This window comes from Psittacula echo (assembly GCF_963264785.1).
Source record: "Psittacula echo genome assembly, chromosome: 16".
Lineage (NCBI taxonomy): Eukaryota > Metazoa > Chordata > Aves > Psittaciformes > Psittacidae > Psittacula > Psittacula echo.
This window is the reverse complement of record NC_137752.1, coordinates 8134980-8147404: the sequence shown is the minus strand read 5'-3', so window position 1 is coordinate 8147404 and position 12425 is coordinate 8134980. Positions and strand designations below refer to the sequence as shown.

General features: G+C 52.4%; 1 protein-coding gene across 1 annotated transcript in view; it reads right to left on the bottom strand.

The window, feature by feature from the left end:
• ASTN2 (astrotactin 2) overlaps window positions 1-12425 on the bottom strand; it is a gene marked incomplete at its 5' end in the record, with an annotated part of 331301 nt that overhangs the window by 183391 nt on the left and 135485 nt on the right. The window contains 3 exons of the mRNA XM_080630379.1: window positions 639-776; window positions 1653-1727; window positions 1876-1960. Of these exons, the coding sequence (XP_080486505.1) occupies window positions 639-776; window positions 1653-1727; window positions 1876-1960 (298 nt within the window). The remainder of the gene's footprint in view (window positions 1-638; window positions 777-1652; window positions 1728-1875; window positions 1961-12425) is intronic.

Sequence of the window (12425 nt, the reverse complement as noted above, 5' to 3'; positions counted from 1 at the left end):
TTGGAAAGACAGAAAGGGCTGGGAGACGTAAGGATCCTGCTGGTACCCAGAGAGATGATTCATAACACAGACAAGGATTTGCAGGTCTGGAAATCGTGTCTTGAGGCAATGGGAGAAGGCAGCGAGAAGGAAGGGAGGGAAGGAGGGATCACAGGTTCTCCCTGGTACCCAACAGTCGCATCCTCAATTCAATGAGGGAGAGGGATATACACACTAAATATCTTAGGAATTGAATCCCTAAAGTCCCCTGAACTTGGCTCTTCACAAACACCACAGCAGACAACTAAGACTTGGATAGATGTGATACAAGTATGAGTTTCTGAAAGATGACAGCACCTCCATACTGGTAAATGCATCAATTTAAGCTATCCAATCTGACATCAGATTCAAGTCACTTCAAAACCGCCTTGCCACAGGTTCATACCAATCTACCTGCCTGGATTGGCAGGCTTCAGAGCTATATACACAGGCCTAACCCAGACCCATCAGGACCCAAAGAGCCTGGAGAGCTATCACATTTCCTATTGGAACAAAATTAATCAGACTTATCATCATGGAAATTGCTGCATCCTCAATAACAATTTAAAGAGCAGTGTAGGCACTCAAGCGTGAGGAAAAGGAGGAAATCTGCTTCCTACCTGACATCTGCTGGATCTTCTGTCACCAGAACATCTGTCTTGCAGCTGGCGAGAGGATTGATGGAAAGCTCCACAGGGGGTACCACAAAGCTCTTACTGACAGGCAGCCACAGGCCTTGACCCAAACTGTAGGTAGACCTATATAAGGACAAATATATATAAGGAGAAATGTGTCATATAGGAAGAGAGTGTCCACAGCAAACGGTGGCCACTCTTCTGCATCAGACCACTTGGAAGTCACAGCAGCGGTGGCACCATGGTGTAAGTTAGTCATTTGGTCCTGTCCTGAAAGACAAATGAGACAGGCTGAGAGAGCTGGGCTGGTTCAGCCTGGAGAAGAGAAGGGTCCAGGGAGACCTTAGAGCAGCTCCAGTGCCTAAAGGGGCTACAAGAAACCTGGAGAGGGGCTTGGGACAAGGGCCTGTAGGGACAGGCCAAGGGGAATGGCCGTAAGAGAAAAGAGGGGAGATTTAGGTTAGAATTAAGGCAGAGAGGCTGGTTTAGGGCTGATTCTTCCCTGTGAGGGTGCTGAGGCGCTGGCACAGGGTGCCCAGAGAAGCTGTGGCTGCCCCATCCCTGGCAGTGTTCAAGGCCAGGTTGGACACAGGGGCTTGGAGCAAGCTGCTCTAGTGGAAAGTGTCCCTGCCCATGATTGGAGCTGGATGAGCTTTAAGGGCCCTTCAACCCAAATCAGGCTGGGATTCTATGACTCTGTGAACAGCTAAAGATGTGATGGGGAGAATATGGGGATGGTCAAGCTCTTCATTTCAGTACAAGGGGACTTTCTGTGCACACTGTCCTTGCTGTTGCTGTGTCTGGCTATGGGGATGAGAGGGAAACCCTTTGTCTGCAAAGTATGGACTCATCTTTCAGGTCTGTCAAAGCCAAACGACACTTGTGTCCCCCAGCCAGCATAACAAGACAGAGCCAGGAGTGATCAAGAGGCAGCATCCACTGGGATGTCCTCACTGGCTCTCCTCTTGAGTGTCCAAACTGAACCCTCCTTTGACTCACCTGAGTATCTTCTCTGGTGCCTGCTCTCCTGTGACCAGGTCGTATCCTCGCTCCAGCGTCGTGTATGGCCATGGCCTGGAAGGCAAAGAGGGAAAGATCAGCCGTGGCACATCACTTGGCAAGGGAAGCAGCACAGCCCGATCCTATGTCTTTGGTGCCAGTGATGGTGGGGAGGAGAACTGGGCTTCTCATCAACGTGGGAGCCAGGACAGAGCAAACTCACCCTTCGCTGTGTCCCCAGTCACTGCGCACACACAAGTGGCGATGGACGGGGTCTGGGGCATAACCTTCATGGCAGCTGCACTCTCCTGTAAGAGAAGAGGAGAAGATCAGACCTCTGTGCCCCAGAGGTACATCAGCAACCTGCCCATCTCTGCTTGTTCACAGCCATTCCTGGTCATTGCCATGAATCTGGAGCACTCTGGACTCTTTTGAAACCTCCAGGAGATGCTGAGAAGGAGATGAGATGTGGAAAGCTGCAAGAAACTGGTGCTCTTCTGGAAACAGGGATGCTCCCAACCCATCCTGGCCACATCCGCTTCCCATCTCTGCTCCTGCCACCTCACACCAGGACAGCACAACAGGGTCTCCTGCAGCCCAAACTCCCACAGGAGGATGCAGAACCCCCCAACCTCCATCCTCCATGGGCAGCACTCACACCATGCCCCCATCCCACAGCTAAGGGGCTCTCGGCCCCACTCCCCACCGCTCTCTGCGTGCTGCCTCACCCCGTTACACCCTATTGACAGCAAGAAAAGACATTTCCCGCACGAGAAACCCCATCGTGCTTGGCCCGAATTGATTCCATGTTCCATAGAAATACATAACCCGGAGCAAGAAACAGCAAAATCAAAAGATTAATTGGATCTGCACGTGGAGTTTCTGTTACAAGCTGCTCCTGGTGTTTCCTCCCCCTTCTCCTCCTCTCCCCATCCTGCCTGATGGTGCAGCAGGCTGAGCAGTAAACACCAGCAGCAGTGATGGGGATCTGCAGAGAATGAGTGGGGTACCCCATCATAGTGGTAATGCAGACTGGCAGGTACCTGTGTGCTCATCAGGATCCTAAGCAAGTTCTTAAAATGCCTCGCAGGGATTACAGTAAAGAGCTTTACTGTCAGGAGGGAGCGAGACGGGGTTCAACTGCTGAGCTTTTTAAGGAAGAGACGCCTGGAAATGGGGAGGCAGCAAAAGAAGAAAAGAAAGGGGGAGTGGGGGAAGAGACAGCTAATGATGTGCTAAAATGCAACAGCACCTTCATGAAATATTCACTGCCTTAAACACGTCTAATATTAAAGATTAAATGTCCTGGGATTTGTCCCAGCGACTTCGAAGCACTGATTTATGATCTGTCAAAAGCTGCTAACCTCATGATTCATAATGGGAGCGGCAGGAACATTGCTCCTCTGAAGGGAAGGAGTTGGGAGAGGGATGGTGGCACTCGCCCTGCTCTGGCTCAGCAGTGCCTGGGGGCTGGGGCGGCCTCCCTGCAGGAAAACACGGGTTCTAATGGCTCCATCAGTGGCTTTAAAGCCAGGGAAGTTATTTTTTCCTTGGGTGCTTACCACGCAAGTTTCCCCGGCCCTGCTGTGGATCATTAATTCCTGGTGCTCACTGCATAACAAATATGTGCTCTGCAAACGAGAGACGTCCCAAAGTGCTTGCGAAGCAAAGCCGGAGTCTTGGGGCACCGGCTTGTGCTCAGCTGCTGCCACAGAGATTAGAGCGAGGAGGGGGGAAAACACTACGGGGGCTGGCACCAAACGGCCCAGTTGCCGGTTGTGAATCCCATTCCCATGGTGCGGGAGGGTTGATTTTGTCTGGCTGCTTGTTTACCGCTCCATCGGTTTGGTGTTGGGAAGAGCAACTCCATCAACCTGCAGAAATATTGATTGCATCGACTCCAATCCCGGAGTTCCAACAGCCTCGGCTGCTGCTTGAGGCTTCAGTGGGAGGTTGATTTCGAGAGGGCAAACAGTGGCACCAGCTGGGTGTAGACTGAGAGCTGGGACGCTAGGGAATGCACAGGTACCAGCCCCTCACCCGAGGGCTTGGAGACAGCTTCCCACAGGGAGATAGGCACCCCTTTGGCAGAGTTTGAACAACTGGATAGGAAGGCTCCCAACACGGGATCAGATGAGCACTGCAGTCTATTGGAGGAGCAGGGGCTCCATCTCTTCAGGACAGATGGTTTAGGATCTATTTCTGTATATAGAACGACGAGCAGGAAATTAGTGGGGTTTCCAAAGTACCTCAGCGGAACCTGCTGTGCTCTTACAGGTTTTCATGAGCTTTTGCTCTCTCCACAGCAGCATCCACCCTCCTTCTTTGGCCTCCTGAGCTACTTGGTTACTTTCAGTCTCTCCTCATCTTCTCTGGGTGCGATGCTGAGCCAGCAAAGCTTATCCCCATGGACAAAGAAATGCCTGATAAAGCCATTTGAAGTGGGAGGAAAAGGGGTTCCCATACCTCTAACCCTTCTTTAGGGTAAGCACATTTCCTAAAGAGCAGCTTTCAACATGCTGCTAAAAGAAACCAAACCCCCCAAAAGCCAAAACAACAGCATCATTGTTCACAGCTACTAAATCCCGTGGACTTCCAACGCGGGTGCCGTTATCCGCTCAGCACTGCTCAGGCTAAGTTGGGATTCAACCTGAGCTTAAGACCAAAATACACTCAAGTAACCAAGTTTGAGAACTGGATGCAGTTTCCACAGGGCCTGCACACGCCTCCGTGCAGTGTTCAGCTGCTGCGGGAGGACAAATGATTCAGGACCTACAAACTGCTGTGACAAGCATCCTATTTGTGCAGCCACCAACCCACACCCTGCCCGCCGTACACAGGCGTGTGTGGTCCTTCCTCTTCCTTTGCATTCATAACACATAGATGGGGCTGGATAATCCAAAAGACAGAATCACTGCTCGCTCAGTTTAAGTGAGAGCAGGTCCCGGTGCTCAGCCCTGGAGGTCCCATGTTATAGTTCAATGTGTTATTAAGAAAAGCACTGGGAGGGGGGCAACACCTCTGCTGTTGCAGAGAAGAGATGCATAAAGCAGGAAATGCAACACCAAAGCTCTAGAGAGGCTCAGAGGATGTTATTCATGTGACAAGTGCAGGTACATGGAAGGATGAGCGGAGAGCTGAGGCCATGAGCCCTCACAGCACTGCTCTCCATCCTCCCCTGCTCCCCTCACCTCACCCCAAATCTCATCACAGACCATGCCTCTCATCACAGAACCCCAGACTGGTTTGGGTTGGAAGGGACCTTAAAGCTCATCCAGCTCCAGCCCCCTGTCATGGGCAGGGACACCTTCCACTAGAGCAGGAATGACAGGTAACACGGACTCCCTGTGCCAGTTTCTGCTCGAGGAGGCTGAACCCTTGTCTGAAGCAGCAGGACACATCCCCGAACAGTGCAGGCACATCTCACCTGCACCCTCACTCCTGCTGTGCCTTCATCCCCATGGAGCCTGGTGGAAGAGACTACTGGCAGCTCAGCTCAAAGTGCCTTGCCATGCAAGGTGACAGGATGCTGCATGGGCAGAAGCTTTGGCCCCACTGTGCTGCAGGCATCACTCTTGCCCTTAGCTGAGGTGAGAAGGATCCAGAGCCTCACCTGGAGGAACCGGGCAAGCTAAGGACACATCGACCTGGTTTCTGCATGTGGACATGAGCTTCCCCTGTTTCTGAACAAAGGGCTTCTTGCATTGCCCGTTAGCATCATCAGCATCCACAGCTCAAGGCTGGTCCACGCTGAGGCTCGCTCATGCCTGAAGGAAGCGAATCTAAAACAAGCCACATAAGAGCTCATCACCTCCAGTGGCACAGCCACGGTGCAAAGCCAACAATGTGGAGGAACAGAGCCCTCCAGCTCCTGCTGCCTCCTGACCAGCACAGCTCGAGGCTTTAGCTCTCTTTTTTGTTATATCTAAACTGAACCATCCTTCCGTGTCACCCACTGCACCATGCTCCTGACAGGGTCTCCTGCTGCATCCATAGCCTTCCTGGCTGTCCCAGTGCTCAGGGCTGTGGATGAACCACCCTGTTATCCTCGTTAGAGCAGAGATGAGCCCTGGTGATAAGATCCTTGCAAGATCCCCCTAACCCACCCGCCCAGCAGGATGCTCCCAGGGTCCCTGTGCTCCCGGAGAAGCTGCTCTGTGCTACCATTGGCATTTTTACTTAAGGAGTCGGAGGGGCTTTGGCAGCGATGGAGCAAACCTGCGGCTTAACCTACTGCTAGCACCGGTGGTGTCCGTGATTCCCTCCTCCACAGCAGCATCTCTGCATTCACCCTCATTCCAGAAGGATGCTTTGCTGTGCCAAGGCCATGTCCCAGCCACAAAGGCACCATCCTGGGGACAAATCCAGGGGCTGCAGGGCTACAAACACGCACCTTTAGACCTGTAGGAGCACTGCATGTACACAATCACACCTGCCTCTCCCACCTGAAGTGATGCTCAGCCTGGGCCCAACTTTTGGGTCCCCTCATCTATGGACACACACAGAAACCAGGGAACACGCCAGCCCCAGCAGAGCACTCTCATTGCCAGCAAGCCAGAAAGCAGCAGCATCACATCCCTGCCACTTCGGGCTCTGCAGCCCAGCTGGGTTGTCCTCGCTGCAGAGCCCTCATCCCATCCCAACACCACTTGCTTCTCCTCCCTCCACGCACCACAGCACGGGAGGAACAGGGGTCTGCAGGGGCAGCAAGCCAGCGCCAGGCATTTTTCAGTGAACAGAGGCAGCCGTTGAGCACAGCCCTGACTGCATCAGTGTTCACAGAGGGGCTGCAGCACAAAGCCCCTCTCTTCTGGGTGAGCGCGGAGCCATCTCCAGGGTTACCAGCTTGCTCCGAGCTGGGAGCACCGGAGGGTCCCTCCTCCTTCCCTGCTGCAGGGATGCAAAGCCTTCCCCCCATCAGCAGCTCGAGCTGCATGGTCTGAATCCCCTCACCAGGGCAGCAAAGGCAGCTTCAAACGGTGTCTCCTGCCCACGTGCTGCTGTCCTGGCCACCAGCTCAGTGCTTGACAAGGACCACGTCCCTTGTCACCACTGCCCTGGAGTCCCCATGGGGGCAGAGGCGATCTGGGTGCTCTCATGCTGGCCTCATGCACTGTCTCCTGCCACCACACAGGACACTGTATATCTGCTGTGTCCCTCCCAAGGTGGTGGCGATGCCCTAAGCACCGGCTGTGTGACAAAAGCCACCGACAGATCAACACAAACCACCCCATCCCTCCAATGTCCATGACCACCAACCTCCCATAATGAAGCTGTCAAGGCCTCAGGGTCTTGTCTGCATCCGGAGGAAGCCCTGCATTGATTTAATCCTTTGCAAAAGGTTCCTGAGCTCCTGGAGAAGAAACTGCCTCTTCATCCAGCATCCACCAACAGCCTGATGCGGGTGAACCCAACCTCATGTCCTCCAGCCACGTAAAGTCCACGCTGTGACCCCATGGGCATCTCACACAGGCTGTTCTTCCTCATCCTGGAGCCTCAGTGCACAAGGAGGCTGCAGGGTTCCCACCAGGGCATGGCATGGTCCAATGGTCCTCGATGCTGTCTCCAAACCACACTCAATGCTGCCTTGGCCCGTCTCCTTCCCTGCCTACAGCAAGTCCCATGCAGGTAGACCTGGCTGCATCCAGATCTATGATAACCCTTGGGAAGGTGCCATGGATCCCTCTAAAGCAGCACCTCTCCTTGTTGCCAGCCCTCCTCCTGAGGGATGATCACCCTACAAGGGATAAGCAAACCCCAAGAACCATACAAGAGATCTCAGCCACCAAGTCCTCCCCCAGAACGGAGTTTCTCTGCTTAAAATCGGTATAAATAAGAACAATAAAACATCCAGGTATCTGCTGGGAGGAGCAGCCCCCAGCAGCACGATGGCAAGGCTGAGATCACCAGGGAGAGGACAAGACACATCTGCACAAGGGTTGGCACCAGGGTTTCCATCAGCAGAGGTCAGGATGAGAGGAAAGTTAAAAACCCCACAACAAAACCCTTCCTAAGGAGTTTGCTGTGCCCCTGTGATATGGCAGAGCAAGGGCCCCTGTTCAGAAGGAGATAAGGAAGCAATTAAACACAGGCAAAGATGAACAAGGGTCTTAATAGTTCATCAAATTCCCAACTTCAATGAGCAAGTGAAGCATCTTCAGAGAGCTGCTCCTTCAGTTAGGGCTGGCTCCTACCCAGGGCTATGGCTCCTCCAACAAAGCTTCTCCTCCTGTCCTTGCTGTCTGCAGTCCCTGGCCTTAAGGGGTGGCACTTTCCAAAGCTGAGTCTGCTTCCTGCTGATGAGAAATGTCTGTAAAAGCACTTTAGCTTTCAAGGAACAAGACAGGGAAGGCGGCTTCTGCTCAGCTGACCCAGCACAGGGAAAACCTGAAGTTAATGTGACAGTTATCCCTCCTCTCCCCCTTCTGTAAGTCGCCCTCTTCACTCAGATCCATCATAACACCTAAGCGCAAGCTTAGCTTCCAAGGATTGTGCCTAGGTTTATGCTCTGCATGGATTATACTCTCATTTATCATCTGCTCAGCTCCTACACCGCACCGCTAAGGGAGATCTCCCTGGGCACACATGCACAGCTGATGCAAGGAAGCAGCAAGAGGTCCCAAGGGTGGTCCAACGTGCCACGGTTGTCATCGTCTGGGGTGAACACTGCCCCGTAACTGACCACGGCAGTGAGAAGCCACCTCCTGCAGCACTGGTGGGACGGGTCAAGCCATAGAGATGGGCCCAGGGCCAGCTCTGTAAAGCAAAACTCATTTCTCTTCCCTCCCCTCCGTGGTCTTTAGACAGGCACAGAAATGCCATTACAAGAACATTAGCAACTGCAGGATTAAACACTCTAATGGCAGAAAATGAGAGTGTAAAGACAGCACTGATAACCTTAACTCAACCCCCTCGAAGGCATGCATTTTGATTGCTGTTTATGTATAACACTTCAGCCCGAAGCTAAATTAACTTGGGAGTTAACTGCCTCCTGCCCTGCTTGGTGCACGAGGCAAGCTGTGCCGCCACATGAAGAGAAATCGTATATTACATGGGTTTTGACCAAGTTATTAAACTCCATACCTTAGAGAGACAGAAGCTCATCTTAGAAAAGTCTAAGTCAATAAAGACGGTCGGGTCCTCCAACAGTGAAAATAGCAGAAGTGCACAAGAACAAACAAATATTACTTGATGTGCACAAACCCCTGCATGATATTAAATTGAACTATGGGAGGAAATGGCTGTTCTCATAAACACAAATACACCTGCACCAAGATGGGTCATCTCCTGGTTTACCTGCTCAGCACTGCCACCTCTAAATCCCCTTAACGGGTTACCTTTAAAGAACAGCTCTGTTTAAAGGTGACTTCCATCTGTGTCCTGCCCGTAAGACCTCTGTCCTACCTGCACATGAACACCACCTGCAGCTCTGGTGACAAACATCCATTTGGAAGATGATGGAAACCTTTTCTGCTTCCTCCTGCCACTTTCCAGAAAGACCCTTCCTTACCACATCTCCTTTGGTGCTTACAAGGCAGTGCCTATTGCTTTAGGGGTGCCATCCATTGTGGATGCAAAGGAGAGGATTTTGATGGCAAAACGCCTGATTTATAGATGGAGAAGAAAAAAATCCCACCCATTTGCACCTGCTAATCAAGGTGCCATCCATCTCATTTATGCCACTGCTCCAGCAAGCCTGACAGCACAGAATCAGAGGCTGTTTCTTCCAGCACTTGGCCCTAAGGGACCGATTCTCCAGCAGGTCTCTTAAGCAATGCCCACAGAATGTGCAAGTGAATCAGTTTTGTGCATACAAAGCAGGTAATTGTGCTCACAAATCAGGATTTGCATATGCTGCTGGAAACAGATGCTCTCATCAATGTTACCGGTGCTGGGAAGGGAGGCCAGGGAAAAAGCACTCCTGAATCTTACACAAGAGGTATCCCAGTGCGTGGTACGAGTGGTGGCACTGCCAATGTGCTCCACATCTGTCCAGAATGCAGAGAGTGAGGAGAGTTGATGGCAAGTCCCAGAAGATGACAAACCTTTCCCTGTTCTCATTCCAAGCACCACAGCCACCTCCTGCCAAGAGGATGGGGAGATGTGGATCACATCCTGAGGACCACAAGGACCACATCCCGAACCCGGCGAGGCACCTGCCCCATCTGATGTGACGGATGGGGCATGGCCACTGTGTTGCATCTGCAGGAGGAAGACCTTCAGCAGCATCCATTTACACCTGTATCTACAGTCAGTCATGTCTAATCAGCCAACTTGCCTGTTTCCAAGGCGAGGAGAAGGAGGAAGATGCTATTTTGCTCACGTGCAGATGTTGGTGCTCCCTCTGACAAGCTCTGACGAGCTGGTGCTTTGCAAAGAGGGTTTGAAATCTGTCGGGGGGGGGGCAGCAATCATTTAATTAAAGAGTGAGTCACACGGTGAAGACACAAGGGAAGGCAAATTAAGGTCAGGCAAGCAAAATGTATTTTGGCATTTCCTAGCGTTTCAGAGCCTCCGCTTTCACAGCCGACTATTACTCATACTGAAGGAGTACTTGGTGGCTGGAGTCATGAGTAAGCACATCGTACAGACAGATCTCATCTGAAACTCCAACCCAAAAGGAGGTTTGCGGTGCTGGGAAGGGGTAAGACTCAGCAGACAGAGCATACGTGACCTGGAGGGCCTTAAACATGTGCCAGGAGCCTGTAGCAATGCCGCTAATGTTGAGTGCTGCTCACACAGCTCTGCTTACACCTTGGAGCAAGGAGGCTTTGGGACAAGGCTGTATGCACACAACCATGGGGTTATGCAATAAATGTACTGGAGGACCTCAAACCTGGCTGTGCTTCTCTCCATAGGAGAAACCTTCAAGGCTTTTATCCTCCAGACAGGACAAACCCCGGTCCTCATGGATGCTTCACCCAGCCCGAGAGGACCCATCGCTTGGGATGCACACGGAGATGATGAAAATCCCTGACCTGAAAAGGTTGGAATTCAGGCAGGATTTATGTCCCACAGTAAAACCACAGGCCTGCCTCTCTCGTGGCGATAAAAATAAATCACCCTTAAAACCAGAATGACATTCATAAAAATAAATCTGAGAATACATGCAGTGTATCATGGAGTTACAGCCTGCCCAGCCGGGCACGGGAACTCCTCAGCAGCTAAAGGCTGGTCAATGGTGATGACTGTAAGTGCGTGCTTGGGGCTATATCCTGGGATCGGGTGTCAAAAAGGCACTTCCAGAGGCATCACTTTCAGGGGGTGCTTGCTCAGCTCTTGTGAAGTTTGGACCTCTTAAGAGAGGTCTTAGATTTAGGCTCTGGAAATCAACAATCCCATTGGCCGGTCCTGCTCTATCCCTGCGGATCCAACTGACAGGAGGCAAACTCCCAGGCTGGAGAGAAGGGAAAGAAGCCGATCGAGACTTCAGGTGAGGAACCTGAAGGTTCAGATGAAGGCTGCTTTGTCCTTGGCTCCCACTATGGGTAAGCAGGGAGGATGGGAACCAAGAATGGGAGCTGTAGAGCAGCTGGCGAGGTTCGGATCCAGCGCAGTGCGGAGCAAAGCACATCCCGGGCTAAGGAGCATCCCTGCCTTCCTTACAGATGAGATCTGACACATCCCGCTCAAGCGTGGGGCGTCCAATGAGAGCGACAAGCTGCTCCTGTGAGCTGGGGATGGAGGGAGAGCAGCAGCTGGGATGGCATGGGGAAACAGCCGCTCCTCGCAGCAGGGCCATGTGAGCATTAAAGCAGCCCTGCTCCATGCCAAGGATGGTGTGTGGGGTTCCAAAGGGGAAGTCATGGTCTGGATCCAAACCTTTCTGCTGCAGGCAAAGCTTTTTCTCTCCTCCTCCTCTGAATGGAGGGAGAGCTGAACGCATCCTCCCTCTCCCACTGAGGTGGCTGCGTTGCGCCATTGCCTGAAACAACCCTTCTGCTCTGTGACATCTGGATGAGAAGAGCCTCCTCCTGCACCGTCTCCATCTGCCGGGGTGGCTGCTGTCACCTTCCAGCCCTCATTGGGGCTGTAGGTGATGCCCAGGGCTCATCTACATGGGAAATTCATCCCAAGTAATCATCCTGCTGCAGCAGTGCCTCTGTGCAGACAAGCCTTGAGGAACAGGAGTACTGAGAAGAGAACATTCATGTGAAGAGCAAGAAAACATTTATGTGACCGTGTTCAGTATTTGCACCTCAGCAGAGCAGGGAGGGATGAGACCAGGGTCCCCTCTGCCAGCCTATGGTGTGTTCATGAAGGATTTCTGCCCCTCAAGATGCTATTAACAGCAGTGGGAGGCTTAGAAAAGGTCTCTGTGAGCCACCTCCCTCCAAACACCCTGGCAAGACCAGAAACCAACATCCCTATTTGCAGCTATGAGCCTGCTCCACAAACACACAGTGAAAACACCCATGCGAGGTCCTGTCACCCGTTCCAGCTGAGACGTCACCTCTCAATGGCCAGCCGTTGGCTGGGGTCACATATACTTACTTCCACTCCTGCAAACCCCCTGCCTTCATTCACTAGTTGCATGCTTGCTGTTTTCTATGTGCCCAGCTCAGTGCAGATGCCAGGACCCCCATTTGTCACGCAGGAGCATGTAGGGCCGAAGGAATGGTGACAGTTCTCCTTTGCCCAGCCCCACACCTCAGAGTCCCAGCAGGGCTGGCTGCAAGCAGAATATGCTCAGCAAAAGGCCATTTACGGATGAGGAAAGATGGCAACTTCCCAACTCCATGAGGAAGAGCTGGAGGAGAGATTCAACCGAGG